The following is a 20,213-nucleotide window of genomic DNA, read 5'->3' as shown; positions in this document are numbered from 1 at the left end:
GTGAAGGAGATCTCTTAAGAGTCTAATTTTTAAGAGTTTGAAATACTGAAGAAAAAGGAAGGAGAGATGGTAGAAGACCATGAAAGCATTAGTCAGTAGTCTGATCACTCATCTGTGGTTGGAACCACAACTTTAGCTATAGCATTTTGTATTTGTGTATGATGTTTTGCCAGCTGTACTCAAGTGGCTGGGTGTAGAAGACGAGGTGTATTGTAGCTATTTTCCCAAAGCTGGCAGTTTATTGTGTAGATGGAACTAAAGGAAATATAGAGTATGAATAGTTCAAATGACCAATAATGTGCTGGTTGGACAGGGAAAGAAGGAGTTAGGAGGGGACAAATAGGTAGGTTAGATGAAGGGATCCCAGAACTAGAGAATTCAGTGGTAGAATAGCAGGTTGCTAAGAGAGACAGGATAAGAAGTTGTCACAAAATGAGATGTTGGGGTTTATGTATCTAATGTGGAATAGCTGCAAATGCTGGGATTATGTGCTGAAATGAGTTAGAAATTAAGATCACTGGAATACAGAAATCAAGAGCCATGAGGTTGGCCTGTTAGAGGAGTTTCCTATGTGACAACATTCAGTTTTTTTCCCATATGGTAGCAGGAGTTGGATAGAGAAAAGATTGTGAGCAGATTCCAGAGTCTTTAGTGAATGTGCGGGAAATGACCGGGCAGTCAGCATATGGCAGAGATGAGGACAGCTAAAGGCAGTGTGGTATCTGTCTGAAAGGAAAATGTGCTTTTGCTTGAGAATAGAGGAGACCAAGATAATACCCAACTTCTGTCCACACCAGCCTTCCTCACTGCTGCCTCCCTGACTGTGCTGTGTAAGAGGTGTTAGAGGATGAGCAGCTTGCACCAGAAATAAGTCATGTTTAATTACACCAGTAAGAGCAAGTATCCTATGAAAGGCTGAGGGTATAGGGAAGAGGTTTTAAGATCTCAGCAGAAGGAGTATTAGAAGTAGAGACAAGTGAGGAAGCATAAAGCAAAGGAGAAGTAGAGGTGGCTCTTTTTTTTGCCACTTGCCGTGCCGGCCACACGCTTCCCTGTGCCCCTCATAACCATTCTTCCCAAAATCAAAGAAACCAAGGACTTCCTGCTCATGGCCAGGTGGAAGGATGCCAGATCCATCAAGATCAAGAAAAAGAAGGATAATGTGGAGTTAAAAGTTCAGTGCAGTAGATACCTAGTATACCTTGGTCATCACAGACAAAGGCAGAGAAACAAAAGCAGTCCCTGCCCTCAGTTTTGGCAGTGAAGGAGCTGAAATGAACCTGGAACACTAATTTGAAGTATATTAAAATTTTAGAAATTAAGAAAAAAGTAGAGGTGAAATGAGGGTAGGGGATGAAGTGAGGAGGTGCCTTCTGTTCTATGCTGGAGAAGTTCAGATAAGTGTGTCATGCTTGAGCTTGATAGCCTCAGCTATCCCTCCTTTGGCAGAAGTTATTTTGATATAGAAGTGCTTGAATGTCCAAGGGTTTCACCATAGGAACAGGTCTAAAAGGGCCAAGGCTGCCATGAGAAATTACAGAGTGTACCCAGGTACATCTGGGTATTAGCAAGACTCTGGATGGTGTATTGGTAGAGAGTGGAGGCCCTAATTTGGACACAGGTGGACTCCAGATATCCTAAAGCAGCACTGAAGAATCTGGTTATGTATAATGATTTTTTAAAAGGCTATCCCTACTCTGGGAAAAAAAATATATATACATATCTAGTATTGGCAGAATGAAAAAATGGAGCTTCATGATTAAGGGGACATTTGGAATCCAAGTACGGTAAACTTTTGTCTTCTAGCTATAACAGGAATGCATGCATGGCTTTGAAAATCAGTACACCGAGTACATATTTAGCCTCTGGTAGCTGAATAGCAGTCTCTTGTGACTAAGGATGATTTCCCACGGTTCTTTTTTGTGTTCTGAAATGACTAATGGAGCCATCTGGGATCAGCAGATTTTACTTCCCTGAAGGCTGGAAAAGTCTTACTTGGCTTTATAATTCCCCACAGTGTCAGGCCCAGTGCCTGACACTCTGAGTATTTATTAAAATAAATGAGTGAATATGTGGAAGGTCAGTCTTCATTCTGATGTAACTGTTTTTGTCATTCCCTTTTTACCTCTATATAGTAGTTTGTTGTAACCTTATCTTCTACTCTTTTTGTGGACCTTCTCAATAAATATTTGATATAGACATGCTGTCATTTTCTAGATAAGGAGACTGAGGTTTTAGAGGAATTAGGTAACTTGTCCAGTATCTCACAGCTAATAAGTGGTGAAGCCAAAATTCAGATCAATTCATTGGATTCTAAAGATCAGATGCTTTCTAGGGTACTTTAGTTAGAATGAACATAAGAGGAATAGGAATGGCCTTATGTTTCCTGAGTGTCCCTTTTTCTCTCTTCTTCCCTCCTTAAAAAAAAAAAGATAAAACTGTAGTCCTATCTACTCATACTTATCTTTCTCTTAGGATACAAGAACCCTTATGACCTGAGATAGCAGCACTTTTTTCCAAAGTCTCTGGTGCCACTGATGAGTGTTCTCCTGTCCACTCTGTGTCTAGTCAGACAGTGGTCAGTGGAGCACTGTTCCTAGAGTATTCATTTGAATAGTTAGTTTACTATCATTTCATGCTATTTGTATGTCTCACATTTTTAGATTGCTCTCAAATACCTCTGAAGCACTTCAAAAAAATGATAAAATATACATAACAAAATTTACTGTTTTAACCATTTTTTAAGGGTACAGTTCAGTGGCATTAAATACATTCACATTGTCATGCAACTGTCACCACCACTCATCTCTAAAACTTTTTCATCTTTCCACCCAGGTCCCTCATGTCGTTGGCAAATTTATCTCCTTGAAGGTATAGATTGAGGTCCCCATTTGCTTGTTGGCTATTTGGTCAGGGACCGCTTTCAGCTCCTAGAGGCTATCTGTAGTTTCTTGCCACACAGCAATCTCTGCAGGCCCTCTCATAACATGGCAGCTTAGTTCTTTAATGCCTACAGAGTTGAGTTTCTGACTCTCAGGGAGGGCCTGGTCCCTTTTTAAAAGTCATCTACCTGCTTAAGTCAGGCCCACCAAGGATAGTCACCATTTTGAATTACCCCAAATCAAGTGATTTGGAACCTTAAATACATCTGCAAAAATCCTTTTTTTGTCATAACATAATCTCATCATGTGGTGACATCTTGCCATACTCTGTTGGTTAGAAGCAAGTCCAGCAGGTCCCACCAACACTCAGGGGGAAGGGATTATACATGATGTGAATGTGGCTGGGGAGGATGGGAAGGACATACTAGAGCCTGCCTCCTAGAGTTTTTTTTTTTTTTAATCTGTTTTACAGGGCTTTTTATCAGCAGTTGGACATCCTTTCCCCAAAATGATTTTTAATCATGGAAGGAAAAAGAGGACTTGGGACTATCTTGAATTTGAGGAAGAAGAAGACAAACAGTTAGCAGACTCTATGGCTTCTCTGGCCTATCTGGTATTTGTACAGGGCATCAGTATTGATCAGCTTCCAATGGTCTTAAGGTAGGAGTTAATATTTGGTTTATTCATCCAATTCTAAAATTATCAATGAGTATCAAACTCATTAATCTAATTTCCAGTATGTTTATTAAGGTACTAATACATTTTAAATGAAGTATAAACAAAAGCTATTTTTTTTTTAATTTTTAATTTTTTATAAACATATATTTTTATCCCCAGGGGTACAGGTCTGTGAATCACCAGGTTTACACACTTCACAGCACTCACCAAATCACATACCCTCCCCAATGTCCATAATCCCACCCCCTTCTCCCAAACCCCCTCCCCCCGGCAACCCTCAGTTTGTTTTGTGAGATTAAGAGTCACTTATGGTTTGTCTCCCTCCCAATCCCATCTTGTAACAAAAGCTATTTTTATTAACAATACGGCCTATCATCTTTTAAAGCTGGTAGTACTCAAATAGTGAAAAGGTGTTTGGGGGATGGAGGGAGTAGGGTTGAAACAGACATAATTATGGGGACAAGAATCAGAAAGTATGAAGCCAGACACACCCAAGGGCTTGGTTTGAAGCCATAAGGTCTATAAGGGAGGGAACTGGTTAGTTACTCATGCATGGGGTGGTCTAAATTGCCATCATCTATTAACTGGATTACTCGTAATCCTGAGCATTTATATATCCTTAATCCCTTTTAATCCAGCTCTTTCAAAACACAGAGTAGACTCTTAATGAAAACACTTCAGTGGCTATTTGTTGCTCTAAAGTCTAAAAATCTTCACATGAGACAAGCTTATGCATAATCCAGTCCCTGCTTGGTTGTCTTGACTTACTTTCTACTGCTTTTTCTTTTGTTTACTATGCGCCAGTGACAGACCTTTTTTTGGTTTCTTACTCAAATAGAACCTTTCTGATGTAGGGCCTTTGTATATGCTTAGACCATCTCTAACTTTAAATGTCACTTTATGAAAAGTCTCTTATCGCCCAATTTAGGTTGAATCTTCCTTTTGTAATTATCTTAACCTTATCTTCCTTTTCCTATAAAGTTTATCAAAATTATTTTTTAGATATATAATTTTACAATGTAATACTTTTTGGACTTTAATATCCATGATAATAAGGATAACGTGCTTGTCTTGCAGGCCATAGGTGTCTTTGTGTGCATTTATATATTTATGTGTGAATATACCTGGGGATATATTTCTTTGTAAATACTGCAATAATGGTTACCACTTCCATGTTCACCATGTACTAAACAGCTTTGTATGCATTATCTAATCTTTATAGTACTATGAAATAGAGCATTCATATTTTCCAGATGAAAGTAACAGGCTTAGACAATTTAGGATATAAGTCAATACATACTTACTTAATTAGTGGGATAGGTAGATTCAAACAGTTCTGAGTAGGTCGTGGTGATGTAGTGGTGAGCATAGCTACCTTCCAGACAGTTCTGTCTGACCCTAGAGCCTGTACTCTTAATCATACTACCACCAAAATGACTTAGGTACATATGTTGGTTTGCCACAAACTGGGTAGTTTTAAAATAACAGAAATTTACTGTCCCATAGTTCTGGAGGAAAGAAGTCCAAGGTTAGGATGTGGGCAGGACTGGTTCCTTTAGAGGGCTCTGAGGGAGAGTCTGTTTCATCCTCTCCCCTGTTTGCTGGTGGTTTGCTGGCAATTCTTGATGTTCCTTGGCTTGTAGATCTATCACTCCATTCTGCCTTCATATTCATATAGCATTCTCTCTGTGTCTGTCTCTGTCCAAATTTACCTTTAATATAAGAACACGAGTTGTACTAGAATAGGGCTCACACTAATGACCTCACTTTATCTCCAGAGTGGGGAAGTTCTTGTTCTGTCCTTGTCCATCCCAATTAAAAAAAAAAAAAGGGTGGCCCTATCTCCAAATAAGGTCATATGCTGAGGTTCTTTCTGGAGGTTAGGATTCCAAAGGTTGTTTTTTGGAGGGGGGACAGTTCAACCCATAACATTATTTGTGTATATAAAATTTCTAAAAATGTATGTGTATGTGATATATACAAATATGTATGTATGTTGTCTATTTTAGCCCATCGTACCTTTTGCAATTTAATATGGGGCATATTGAAGTCTTTTTGCAAAGGTAAGATCATTTAGATGGCATCTCAGAATTCAATAGTAGTATTAAAGTAGTTCTTATTAAGAGTGGGGAAAACTACCTTCTCTTTGCCAGACCCTAATTAATTGGTTATTTTATAAAACAGTGATGTAAATATGAGACAAATAAGTTAAAGAGGTTTTACAACAAAAAAATCTCTTTTAAATATTAAAATACTGTCTTCTAAGGGAATTTCCAGTCATCTGCTTCTGTGGTTTCTTCCCTTATTTCAAAAGCTATAAAGTTAAAACACCTCTGTCCCACTGCAACCTCCTCGATCTAAGAAGAGGTGGTCAGTAAAAGAAATTCATCCATGATTTTGCTTCATGGACACAATCTGAACCGCACTGAAAGGAAAGAGATATCTTGACCCCACCTTTTCATAATTTAAAGATTATTAAGTTACTGACAGTGATTATATCCAATAACTTCTCTTATTTGAAGCATAAGAATGCAAGTCTTTCTCTTTAAAAAAATTACCAAGTAACAAATATGTATAATTCTTCCAAATAGATATTGAAGAATATTGCAAAACTCTATACGCTTTGTGTTATCTTGTAACATGTTTAAATTAACTCTTGTCATCAATCAGGACCTTCAGTAGTATCCTATAGGAACATTAGTGACAGTTTATCAATCCCATCTCTTCCCAGGTGAAGGAAGATTTGTAACATGGCAAATGTCCAAAGCCTCGGCCTACAAGGCAGGAATTTCCAAGGGTCTCCTGGCACAAGTAGTTATTAACTGTGTAAATTTACTGTATTATGTATGTCTTAATGATTTTACATTCTTTTTAGTCTCTGTTATAATCAAACAATCAGAATATCTATTGATTTGAATCTTAAGTTCTATATTCTTAGGATTTCCAAACTATTTAGTCATTAAACAAAAACACTTTTGACTCCTTGCATGGTTAGGATAAGAACTTAGGCCTTAGATAATATTTTTTGCCACACAGCTTAAATATTTAGTTAAAGATTATACACCTTTAAAAAAATACTATCACAAATGGAAAGCATTTACTTCTTATTTGAAAAGATTTTACAGATTAATCAACTGGAATACATAGTATATCATGTATAATTGGTTTCTTAGCACTTGTTGTTGAAGATCTGTTGGTTGGTTACTAGAAAAGAAGCCCTGAGAGGGCAGATTGTGGTCAGATTCGGATGTCAGTAACAAAGTCACAAGATAATCAAACATGGATTAAGAATTTTGACTAAGTTCTTCAACAGAATTTTTCCTTAATGATACATATTTTTAAAGTCTTTAAATTTCAGTTTTTGCTTTATTTTTCCTAAAATGAGGAATCATTCTTAAACAGTTTAGAAAACCATGTTGATAAATTTTAATATTCTCTTCCAGAACAGAAGAGTCTGTTTTCTCCAAAGGAGTGGTAAGATTTGTTTGCATCCATTGTAATATACACACAGCCACTGTCAATAAATACAGCTGTTGATTTTGCTATATATGTATTTCTGCATATATTTTAATCTGTAGGATCTGTTGGAGAATGGTTTATTGAGAATAGAAGACAACAGTCTACTTCACCAGTACTTAGAAATCAAGAGCTTTCTTACTGTACCTCAGGTAAGTGAAATGTGTATTCTAATTTTGTTAAAGCCCCTTCTTTTTCTAAATTTAAATAAAGGTCTTTTCAAACTCCTCCCCTACTTTCTTCTTCATATCCTTTGGAATCTCTGGTGCCACGTTACCAGTAAAACTTGGTGTGATGGTGGAAGTGTTCTAGCTTTGACACAGTATGGAAGCTACTAGCCATACTGAGCACTTGAAATGTGGCTAAAGTTGATTAAGGAACTGAATTTTTAATTTAATTTAAATTATTTTAAACTTAAATAGCTATATGTGGCTAATGACTATCATAGTTGATAGCATAACACCTAGTGCAAAAACATAATTTCCTTCTTTAACACTTTGTTTCTGTAGGGATGTTACTATAGAAACCTTAGAAATGAAGTTCCTTTACTTGTAACTCAAGTCTTAAGGACTCCGTCAAGGCATGCATGGACTCGTTACTTCCTCCTGTGATTTTATTTTACTTCATACTACTTATTAGTTATCATTAGCCAAGTGGGTCTTAAGATGTTGATGTATAAACGTGTTTTTCCACTATTTAAATAGAAAAATGTGGCTATTGTTACTAAATTAACACTGATTATTTTTAATGAATTGATTATATTTTTGCATGTCTGATTTCATTTTTTGCCACTCTAGACAGAATTGTAAATTACAGTTGACTTCTAAATTTACACTTTGTAACATCCCACTCAGTTTTAATTACAAAATGGATGGAACTTAGCTTCCTTTGATGTAACAGTGGAATGAAAGGCTCAGGGAGGGGCACCTGGGTGCTCAGTTGGCTTTTAGCTCAGGTCATGAACTCAGGCTTCTGGGATGGATCCCCACATCTGGCTTCCTGCTCAGTGTGGAGTCTGCTTGTCCCTCTCCCTCTGCCCCCATCCCCAACCTCTGCCTCAAGCCATGTTCCTCTCTCTCTTCCTTCAAATAAATAAAATCGTTAAAAAAAAAAAAGAAGAAGAAGAAGAATAAAGAGGCTCAGGGAAAAATTTACATAATCTTTTTTTTTTTAAGATTTATTTATTTATTTATTTGACAGACAGAGATCACAAGTAGGCAGAGAGGCAGGCAGAGAGAGAGGAAGGGAAGCAGGCTCCCTGCCAAGCAGAGAGCCTGATGGGGGGGGGGTTCAATCCCAGGACCCTGGAATCATGATCGGAGCCGAAGGCAGAGGCTTTAACCCACTGAACCACCCAGGTGCCCCAAATTTACTTAATTTTAAAATATCCTATCTTCACTTACAAAATTTTAGTATCCACCATTGATACTATAGTTGCCTGTTGTCAGTATAATCTATTAACATCTGAATTTTATTTTTTATTTCCAGGGCTTAGTCAAAGTAATGACACTTTGCCCCATTGAGACATTGGTATGTAAATGTTTTGGGACTAAATAATAATGAATTACAGTGAGCAAATTTAATGAATAATTTATAATTGACTCTTGAGCACAGGGATTAGGGATGCTAACCTCCAGCACAGTCAAAAAGCCACATAAAACTTTTGACTCCCTAAAGATTTAACTACTAGTAGCCTCCTATTGACCAGAAACCTTACTGATAACAAAATAGTTGATTAACATATAGTTTGTCTGTTAGATGTATTGTATACTATATGCATATAATAAATTAAGCTAGAGAAAAGAAAATGTTAAGAACATTAAAAGAAAAACACAAGGAAAAAACATATACAGTACTATACTGTATCTGTTGAAAAAATCCACTTATAAGTGGACCTGCACATTTCAAACTCCTGGTATTCAAGAGTCAACTATAATCTTCACCTTATGTAACAATATTATTTGTTTTATTTTAGAGAAAAAAGAGTTTAGCTATGCTTCAACTGTATATTAACAAGTTGGATTCACAAGGCAAATATACATTATTTAGGTATGTATCAAGAATGGTTTTCAAGTGTGTAGCTGATTAAACACCGAATTAATGCTATTTAATTATTCCAGGTTATAGTAATTAAATATGTTTTACATTTAAGTCGACTCTATTTGGAAGCCTTATAATAAATTCTCTTATCCCTATAGGTAAAGAAGGGTTAGTCAAATATTATGGATACATATTATATGAAAATATATTATCATATACATATTATATGAAAAATAGTATTTCATTTTAACTAATTGAAATATTCAAAAATTAAAAAACTAAAGAGAGATTACATAAGAGATTGATAAGGCTCCTGCTATAACTTTACATGTCCATAATCTCCATTATTCACTGTTGAAATTAATTGCTCTGGAGTTATAACTTTGATAGGCTATTTACTGTAAGTTAATAGAGTTTATTAATAGTGCTATTTAAAGGGGAAAAAGATTCTAGCAACTTTCTGAGTTAAAGAGCAGCAGACCTTTGTGTAAAGCAAATGCAGACTGTATGCATCACACAGTCTCTGTTACAACTACTCAACTTTGTCTTTGTAGTAGGGGAATGGATGTGTTCCAATAAAACAAAACAGGCACTAGGCTGAATTTGGCCTGCAGAACTAGTTTGTTGACACACCTGGTATAAATAAAAATGAGTTAAAAATAGATTTGGGCAACGTCAAAGTGCCAAGAACTCTTTTTTAAGGATTGGCCAATATTAGCACCCTTGATCCCATCTTTACTTCTATTAATAAGACTTAGACCGGGTTTATGAAATTTTAATTTGATACTTAGGTCTTATACCAGCTTTCTGGTTCTTATCTACCTATATTCCTACCAGGAGATCCCCCTTTCTTAAGCCAGTCATACTAAGTTTCCTTTTATTGTAATTAAGTTAGTCTAACAAGACTAATCTACTTGCACAGGGAGTAATTTGGGGAGTTTTTAGGCTATTTTACTAGTGTCCATTTTTGCTGTGTCAAGTCATTGCAACTGTATGCACAAAAGATTCACATTTGGTTTAATAGAAATTTATTGTTGGAAATCCCCAGTTAAAATAGAATTTGCTGGTTAGGGCAAGAACCACAAGTGACTTGGTAATTGATTGATCACCTTGCTGTCTTCACCGATTGTTTTATTTCTAGAAATAACACATGGCCCATTTGAATTTCTAAAATTTTCATCATCATTTAAGTATAATGCAGCTGAATATAAATTCAAATGTATTAAAATTTTGCTTTTAAGGTGCTTATTGAATACAAGCAATCATTCAGGTGTGGAGGCTTTCATTATTCAGAATATCAAAAATCAAATTGATGTGTCATTAAAGGTAAGAGCATAAAGTTTTCATTATCTTTTTTACTTTGTAGGCTATATTGATTCATTTGTAGGATATATTAATGTGGACTTTTTCTTGTGGACTTTTTCTATATCTATTAGGGCATATTTTTTCACTATTTCTATTTTTTAAAAACCTGGATTTTGAAATTTTGTTAACTGTATATTGAAATAGTATTAATTCTTTGAGCTGAGACTATGACTTCATTTCACTCTATACTTCTGAAGTATTATTGGAAATTTAAGTCTACTCTGTTTATGAATAGTAATTCTATAGTAAAAACAGAAAGAGGGTTTCAGTGCTTTTAAACTGGCATCTTGTTCCTAGTGTCTAGAAAAGTGTGAAAGAATGGAAATGAAATGTTAAGAACTATTTTTTAAATGTGTAATTTTTTTTATAGTATAAAGGTATCAGAAGAACAACATGAGTTAATCAACTATTATTTAAAACCCTTCCCAATTTTTATTTTGCTTTTTCAGAGAACACATAACAACAAATGGTTTACAGGCCCACAGCTGATTTCACTTCTAGATTTGGTACTCTTTCTCCCAGAGGGTGCAGAAACAGATTTACTCCAAAACTCAGATAGGTAAGGTAACCATTACTAAGGTTCACATAGTAAATTCACAGTAAAATGTGAAACCCCTGTTTAGTGAACCTAAAAAAATAAAATGTATTTTCCTGTTATTTTATGAACTATGGCTATTTCATAAAACTACGTAAAGATTTTCATATTTAGGTAATCAGATGCTATGTAAAAACAAAATTAAAAATTCTTCTTTCCAAAAGTATGATTAACAGAATGATTTTATACCTGTGATGTGCCCTGCATAATATACAAGTCATAGGGATTTGCAACTATAGCATTGTTGACTAAAAACTAAGAATTTCATGTATATAACATTTGGTTTGGGTTTTATTGTTTTGTTTTCTAGGACATCTAATTTTAAGTAAATTTTACTTTCTTACTTTTTACTAATTTTACTTTCAGTCTACTAGCATGGATGATGAGCAGTGGTTGTAAGCTTTTATAAAAGGAATCTTAAAATTCAGGCAGTAAGAGATGTTACCTTCAAGTATGAAAGATAACAATTTTCACAATTGCATTTTGTGAACTTGGAGAACAAGAGTGACAATTACTACTCCAAAAGATTTAAGAGGAGTAATTTCTAATGGCAAACACAATTGTAAAAATATACCCTAAGTTTTAACTTATTTTATTCATTGAAATTGCTGATTATATAAAACTGTACTGTAAGTAACAGATTGTATATTTTTAATTAACAGGATAATGGCTTCATTAAATTTATTGAGATATTTGGTTATCAAAGATAATGAAAAAGACAATCAAGTAAGTGAGTTTGTTTTTTTTTTAAAGAAACAGTATATTCCAAGTGCACAAGCCATTATTTAATATCTTACCCAGCTACAAAGGCTAGGAGAAGTACCAGCAGTTATTCTAAAACCTGAACTCCCAGGAGCCCTTACCACCCACACCCAGCTTCCCTTTCCTTTTCTTATTGAACCTCTGCCATCTTGCTGCAAGCATTATATGTAGATATGTTGGATATGTTAGATATACGTTATGTTATACGTTATGTTATATATGTTAGATATGTAGATATGTTGCATATGTTAGATATACATAGATATGTTGCAGGTCCTGAGTTAACTAAATTTTTGGAGTGTGCATATGTTTGGGTGTCTATTTAATTGCCTCCACCAGTAAGTCATGATTTACGTATAAGCTGTCTAAAATAAAATTGGCTGATAACTTGATATCCCCTCACCAGATATGACTAATTTGAAGCATTTTCAGCACTAAAACTGAAATCTGTTAATATCACCTTCTGGATAATGTGTAGGAAGTTTATTGTTTTTTTCTTAATAGTGCATCATTAGAGGTATTCAGTGAAGACAAAACTATTTGAGGGAGATTTGTCATACAGTAAAATTAGATTTGCTTTTTATCTTCTTTCTTTCTACCGATTTTCTATTCTAATAGTTGCTCTCCCATAATGCGTCATCTCTATTAACTATAATTGAATCATATATGTAGTTAATCTGCTTTTTGGGTTTTTTTTTTTAAAGAAAATAATTTAAAAAATGAAAGTATTTTTCCACGGGGCTTGAGCTTACCACCCTGAAGTCAAGTGGACCTGAGCTGAATCAGAAGTTGGGACACTTGACAGACTGAGGCACCCAGGAGCCCCTGACTTTTATATAAGGATGCCAAAGAGCTTTTTTTTTTCTTAAAGATTTTATTTATTTATTTCACAGAGAGAGAGAGATCACAAGTAGTCAGACGGTAGGGAGCAGGGGGCGGGGGAAGCAGGCTCCCTGCCGAGCAGAGAGCCAATGTGGGGCGTGATCCTAGGACCCTGAGATATGACCTGAGCTGAAGGCAGAGGCTTAACCCACTGAGCCACCCAGGCACCCGATGCCAAAGAGCTTTTTAAAAGAAAATTTAAACATGATTTGGAATGAAAAGTTTATAAGAAAAGTAGCAGTTTCCTTCCCTTTTGACTGAATTTAGTAGATTCAGTGAACTGACATCCTGTTTATCCCTCCTCAATCAAAAAGTTATTTGCTACTATTGACTAGTGCTTATTCTTCCCCAGCATCTTATTGTGAAGCTTTTTAAACATACAACCAAGTTGAAGATAATTTTACAGTGATCCCTCACTGATTTACCCACCAACAAGTTGCTACCATTAACATTTTAGTCTACTTTTGTCATATATCCATCTTACTACCTTCTGTTTACCAGTGTCTTATTAGTAAACTACTAAGAGCGTACTTCCCCTAAATATTTCAGTAAACAGTTAAATAGGTCTGTAGTTTTTCTGAGATTACATGAAATGCATAGATTTTAAGTGTATATCTCTGAGTTTCAAAACTGGATAGATCTGTTATCCAAATCTTTATCAAATACAAAATATTGGTACGCTGTGTCCTTTTCAACTTACTTTATTTTTTAATTTTTTAGATAATGTAGGCATTGAAAGGATCTTTAACTTGCACAAGGGCACATACCTAGTAAGTGGTAGAGATAGCTATGACTTTAGGCAGTGGCCAGAACCTTTGAATCACAAAGTATATCCTGACTCCTAAAGGAGCTTCTGGTAAAAAAAAAAAAAAAGAAAAGATGGTAAGTGAAATTCAACAACAGTGGAGGCCCTGAGGCTTTAGGAAGGTGTCCTTGGAGTAAGGTATGAGTTTACCTTTTTAGTAATCTAGAAAGGCTGTACCTATAAATGATCTGATTTTTGATTAAGAGTGATTAATTTATTAGGTAAGGAACACAGTGTGCTACAGAGGCAGCAAATGGGACTCTGCCCAGAGAGGGAAGGCAGAGCAGTTTAGGATTGTGGAATATCTCCTATTATATCCACAGATGCCTCACTTATATTTGGCTCAAATGCTGTATGGTAAAGAAAACGATATAACCAGTTTATAAGATCATTTTCTTATTTAATAGTTTAACAAAATTTCCTAGGGAGGTGCTTATATGGCTTAGTCTGTTGAGCATCTGTCTTCAGCTCAGGTGATGATCCCAGGGTCCTGGGATTGAGCCCCGAGTGTAGGGAGCCTACTTCTCCCACTCTCCTCTGCTTGTGCTCTCTCACTCTTTCTCTCAAATAAATAAAGTCTTTTAAAAAAAATTTCTTGGGAATCAAATATTCCAAAGTATTACTATGCAAGTTACCGTATGAATTCTTATACTGAGGAGATTAGGGGGGAAAATGAGTGCAAGATGGCAACCTGGTATGTTTGAGACATCTTAAGAACCTATTTGTTCATCACAGAAACATTTCTCCCAAGTGCAGTTTTAACAGGTCATATAGACAGATACATGAAAGGTAAATCTGTTTGCTATGGTTAATCAAAAAAATGAGTTTCTGCATTTTACAAAGTTTGATTAAAGAAGAAACAAAATAATACCCTATTGAGGCTGAATTATGGGTAGTTTTATTCAAAGACTCCTAGTAGTACTTTTGTTTGTTTTAAGATTTGAGAGAGAGTGTGAGCCTGGGGGTGGGAGCACAAAGAGGGGCAAAAGGAGAAAGAGAGAATCTCCAGCCAATTCCTTGCTGAGGAGGGAGCCTGCCACAGGACCCTGAGATCATGACCTGAAATCAAGAGTCAGATGCTCAGGGCACCTGGGTGGCTCAGGTAGTTGAACATCTGCCTTCAGCTCAGGTCATGATCTTGGAGTCCTGGGATCAAGCACTGCATCGGGCTCTCAGCTCAGTGGGGAATCTGCTTTTCCCTCTGCTTCCTCCACAGTACTCTCTCACTCACTCTCTTTCTCTCAAATAAATAAATTCTAAAAAAAAAATAAAAGTCAGATGCTCAACCGAGTAAGCCAACAACCAGGCACCCTTTACCAGTACCTATTTTTGACCAGTTAAGCATGCTGAGAAGTGAACTAGTCAGATGAAAAGCTGAAAAGGAATCAGAAGGTATACAGGGAAATTAAGAACAGGATCATTTAAGTATAAAACAAAATGATTCATAATTGAATAATAATCCATTTCTTTTCCTGCTATTTTGGGTGGCTGTGAGCTGATTTAGTCTTTTCAAAAGTCATTTTCCTTTTCATCCTATTTCTCTTCACCCTATTATCTCTGCATAAGTTATAGGTACCTTCTCCCACACTTCAGCTTCACAAAACTGTTCTTGAACCTCCATCTGTACTGGTAAAACCAACTTAGTTTTTATACCTAGTGTTCTGTTTGGTATCTTTATTTATTTATTTATTTTGATAAGTATCTTTAAATGTTAATTGTTTTGAATTACAGTAATTTATTATAATACATAGCCCATAATAATTTTATCACTCACCTTCTATCCTTTCTACTTACATACGTTCCCATCTACCTGCTTACCCATTTTTGCCCTAAATGATATTGTAGTATGTTGACTGAGTAGGGTCAGGGAAGTCACGGAAGATTATAAAGGCCACAAGTACCAGGAATTTTTAAAAACTGAGTTATGTAATGTATGCAGATTTGCTTTTCATTTAGGAAAAATACTATATCTGGCATATATATACACATATATATAATTCCGTATCATCCATATTTTGGGTTTTCATTTATTGAAACATATGCTTTGTATATTATTTGCAGAGCCAGATGACTTCAGTGATACACATTCCTTATTATTACAATATTAATAATGGAAATAATAGAAGTTCTGTAGCATTACTTCATAAATAAGAATCCTTTCCAAATAAGGAGGAGGAAAATTGGGTGTTAATTCATTTCCTTCTTTTATTTCTTCATTATCATGATTAACTATCTTTTGCAAGGTCCCTGTCTGTTTTGGCAACAAATTTCATTAGATTTCAGAATTACTTAGTCTTCCTTTTTTTTTTTTTTTTTAAGATTTTATTTATTTGACAGAGTGAGAGAGATCACAAGTAGACAGAGAGGCAGGCGGGTGGGGGTGTGTGGCAAGCAGTCCCCACTGAGCAGGGACCCGATGTGGGGCTTGATCCCAGGCAAGGGCAGAGGCTTAACCCACAGAGCCACCCAGGCGCCCCTAGTCTTCCTTTTTTTGAGACAGGCTTCAGTGGTGCATTTTGAGTTATATAGGTCAGCTTTAAAACTGAAAAAACTTTCATTACTACATAAGTGAGTCTACTTGGGAAAAATTAAAAGCAAGCATTTGTGAAAACTTCACATTTTTATTTTTATCCTTATAACTACTTTTTTTGATTCTTAAGTTACTTTTTCTAGACACTGAATATAAATCTTAAAATGATTTTCTTTGTAGTATTTTTTAAAGATCTAGTAAACTTATTATAAGAGAAAATTTATTTCCACAGCTTCTACACTCCTACATGCTTCTAAAATTATTACAGTTCATCATATGGAAGATTTGTAGAATTATGCTGAATAGAATGCACAACAGATTTTCTGTAACCTAATTTTGCCACAATTTTATTGCCTTATAAGTTTTAGGATTATGGGCCATATATTAGATTATTGTCATTAAAAACAACTAAGCTCTTAGGTTGCCTGGGTGCCTCAGTCAGTCAAGCCTCCAACTCTTGGTTTTGGCTCAGGTCATAATCTAAGCGTCATGAGATCAAACCTCTCACTGGGCTCCATGCTCAGCACAGAGTCTCACTGAAATTCTCTCTCCCTCTCCCTCTGCTCCTTCTCCCACTTGCCTATTCTCTCTCCCTCTCTTCTCTAAAATAAACAAAATCTATAAAAAACAAAAACAAGGGGCACCTGGGTGGATCAATTAAGCATCTGTCTTCAGCTCAGGTCATGATCTCAAAGTCCTAGGATTGAACCCTGAGTTCAGCTCCCTCCCCCACTCATGCTTGCTCTCTCTTTCTCAAATAAGTAAAATACTTATTTAGTAGCCATATCTGAATATTTAAAATGTGAATTTAAAAAATTTTTAATTAAAAATTCATTTTCTCCGAGATGGGACTGGGGAGGGCGATAAACCATTAGCGACTCTTAATCTGAGGAAACAAACTGAGGGTTGTTGGGGGGTGGAGGGCAGGGATAGGGTGGCTGGGTTATGGACATTACAGAGGGTATGTGCTATGGTGAGTGCTATGAATCGTGTAAGACTGATTCCCGACATGTACCCCTGAAGCAAAAAATACATTATATGTTAATTAAATAGATAAATTCATATCGTGAAAAAAAATTCAGTTTCTCATTGGCATTGGATGTGGCCATTTTAGATTTCTGTAACTTCACATATATTCCTAATGAGAATCACCTGGGTATTTGTTCTTTTATGCATATAAATGCAAATTTCTGGGGTTAGCCCTAAATCTACTCAGTCTCCAAGTAAAGCACAGAAATCTACATTTTTAACTAACACAGTGAAGTTTGAGAACCTCTATATAATTATGAATAAAATCTATTTTATGAGATGTTTGTATACAAGGTAAAAAAATATTAACTATTTAAAACTGAATAATTAAAAGTTGATTACAAAATAGGTTTTCAAGTGGTCCACTTCTAGTTAAGGATAATTGGGTTCCTAAGTTTCCCTTTTTTTACCTAAGATATTTTCCTTTGTAAATAGAGTAACTTAATACTACTACTGAAATTTTATCTTTCCTCTTCTATCTCCTCCTTCTCTCTCTTTATCCCCAATTCTCTCTCCTCCTTTCTCCCCTACCTCCAGCCCCTCCCCTCCCATTTTCCTTTCTTCCTAATAAAATTAAGACTTTATGACACTCTTTCTTTAAGTATATAGGAGGAAATACTCTTGGAGAAAAGGCTTAAAATATGGATGACAGAATAACCTTAAGCTGTTTTAGGTAAAATCTCTGTCTACACTGATCACCAGGAAGTTCATAACAAATTTGTGTTAGAAATATTTCCATCAGGGCGCCTGGGTGGCTCAGTCAGTTAAGCGTCTGCCTTTGGCTCAGGTCGTGATGACAGGGTCCTGGGATCAAGCCCCACATTGGGCTCCCTGCTCAGCAGGGAGTCTGATTCTCCTTCTCCCTCTGTAATCTCTCTTGCTTTCTCTCTTTCTCTCAAATAAAAAATATCTTAAAAAAAATAGGGGCGCTGGGGTGGCTCAGTCAGTTAAGCAGCTGTCTTCGGCTCAGGTCATGATTCCAGGATCCTGGGACCAAGCCCTGCATCGGGCTCCCTGCTCAGGGAGAAGCCTGCTTCTCCCTCCTCTGCTTGTAGCTCCCCCTACTTGTGCTCTCTCTGTCAAATAAATAAATAAAATCTTTTTTTCTTTTTTCTTTTTTTTAATTTATTTTCAGCATAACAGTATTCATTATTTTTGCACCACACCCAGTGCTCCATGCAATCCGTGCCCTCTCTAATACCCACCACCTGGTTCCCCCAACCTAACACCCCCACCACTTCAAACCCCTTAGATTGTTTTTCAGAGTCCATAGTCTCTCATGGTTCACCTCCCCTTCCAATTTACCCCAACTCCCTTCTCCTCTCTAACTCTTAAAAAAAAGAGAGAGAAAAATGTTTCCATCAAGAGGGAAGGAAGGAAAGGAATCCTCTAAAACTAGATCTATAACAAGGATATCAATTCAAAGGTCATGAGTTGAAGGAATATATAATGTAGTCATTATAGGGATGGTTTTTACAGGGAAAGAAATGTCTCATCATATGGATTATTCTCAAATAATTTTCTCATGAATGAAACTTGTAAGCTATAGATCTCAAAATCAGGAGCTGTCCAAATGGTGTATTAATAATGAGTACACTGTCCAAAGTACATTTTTGTTTTTATTGGTATTCATATAAAATAACCAGATGTAATGAATGTATTAAACAGGAAACTGTCTTTAAAGGCAAGATCAGATTTTATTTTTGTTTCTCTAACTCTTAACATGGGTTTAATAATAGTAGGCAATCAAGAAATGTTGAGCCAAAAAACTAATTCTTTCATTAATTCTTCTGAATAGACTGGATTATGGACAGAACTTGGAAAGATTGAGAATAATTTCTTAAAGCCACTCCATACAGGACTTAATATGTCAAAAGCACATTATGAAGCAGAAATTAAAAACAGCCAAGAAAATAGCCAAGGTTGGTAATGTGCATTTTTATTTTTGGATAGTTCTAGAAGTTAGTCAACTTTTAGAACTGTCAGTTATATTCAAAATAAAGAACTTTTTCATCTCATACTTGTTTATTTTCTAACAAACAAGGAAACATGACAGCTAAGTTATTTATAATTAAAATTATTTTTAGCAGATCTGTAAGCCAGTTAACACTGAAATTAGGTTAACAAAGATTTAAACCAAATTGAAGCATATTCTAGTTTAAAACCAGATTAAAATCAAATTCTGATTAAGAATCTAATTATATTACAAGTATTTCTGTTTGGATATTACACTAACTTGGGTATGGCTCTGTCCATCCTCACCCTCAAGTAAATCTGTGCAAATTACAAAAAAGAATCTTAGATCCAGAATTACTTTTTAAAATCAGCAAACAATTCTATAATAATCTTTTGCTCTTTTCTGTATAGCTATGGGGTATTTCTTAAAGGCATTACTAGAAATTTTTTTTTTTTTTTTTACTGTAATGGGTATAATAATGAAAGTAGCTTATAAGTTCATTATTGAAATCTGGGAGTTGTTTTCAATGGTTAAATGTGACACCTGATTTTTTTTCTTCTCTTACAGAAGTCCAAAAGTCTAAAGATCTTTGTTCTGTAACTGTAGGTGGAGAAGAGATCCCTAATATGCCTCCTGAAATGCAGCTTAAGGTAGATCTGAAATTTTCCTAAGTTATATCCAGCTGAAGACTTTTGTTTTTTGTTTTTTTTTTTCTCTAACAGCAACATTAATATAATACTAATTTCCCTTGGCACTGCAGGTCCTACATTCAGCTCTTTTCACATTTGATTTGATTGAAAGTGTTCTGGCTCGAGTAGAAGAACTCATTGAAATAAAAACAAAGTCTACCCCTGAAGAAAATATTGGGATAAAGTGAAACCTCCATTTCCTAAATAAAAACTAGTAAAATACTTTATTTTCCCTTATGATTATTTAATACCTTTATAAAGACTTTTCTGTAAAATACTGTTAGAAAAATAAATGTAGCTTTTCCCATTTACTAATTTCTGTGATGACACATTACGGGTCAGTAGTAGTCTTTGGTTTTAAAAAGATAATCCACATGGTAAATAATGCCCATGTATGTATTTTGAATCCTACTTAGTTGGAAATCTAATACAAACTAATAATATTCTATTATAATCTTATAAAATATAGTTGTATTGCCTTCC

At 35.4% G+C, this 20,213-nt stretch overlaps 1 protein-coding gene across 2 annotated transcripts in view; it reads left to right on the top strand.

Annotated features, from left to right (window-relative positions):
* Positions 1–19,957, top strand: part of GLMN (glomulin, FKBP associated protein) — a 34,917-nt gene extending 14,960 nt beyond the window's left edge. For both annotated transcript variants that reach the window (XM_013056148.2, XM_013056149.2), the window contains exons 8-19: positions 3,355–3,542; positions 5,570–5,623; positions 7,004–7,034; positions 7,139–7,228; positions 8,565–8,606; positions 9,052–9,125; positions 10,358–10,442; positions 10,931–11,040; positions 11,739–11,802; positions 18,883–19,006; positions 19,609–19,691; positions 19,802–19,957. In XM_013056148.2, coding sequence (XP_012911602.1) covers positions 3,355–3,542; positions 5,570–5,623; positions 7,004–7,034; positions 7,139–7,228; positions 8,565–8,606; positions 9,052–9,125; positions 10,358–10,442; positions 10,931–11,040; positions 11,739–11,802; positions 18,883–19,006; positions 19,609–19,691; positions 19,802–19,918 — 1,062 coding nt within the window. In that variant the 3' untranslated portion in view covers positions 19,919–19,957. The remainder of the gene's footprint in view (positions 1–3,354; positions 3,543–5,569; positions 5,624–7,003; positions 7,035–7,138; positions 7,229–8,564; positions 8,607–9,051; positions 9,126–10,357; positions 10,443–10,930; positions 11,041–11,738; positions 11,803–18,882; positions 19,007–19,608; positions 19,692–19,801) is intronic.
* The last annotated feature ends 256 nt before the right edge of the window (positions 19,958–20,213 follow it).

Source organism: Mustela putorius, unplaced genomic scaffold (assembly GCF_011764305.1).
Source record: "Mustela putorius furo isolate JIRA1106 unplaced genomic scaffold, ASM1176430v1.1 tig00003853_pilon_pilon_pilon, whole genome shotgun sequence".
Classification (NCBI taxonomy): domain Eukaryota; kingdom Metazoa; phylum Chordata; class Mammalia; order Carnivora; family Mustelidae; genus Mustela; species Mustela putorius.
This window is presented reverse-complemented; position numbering and strand designations above follow the sequence as displayed.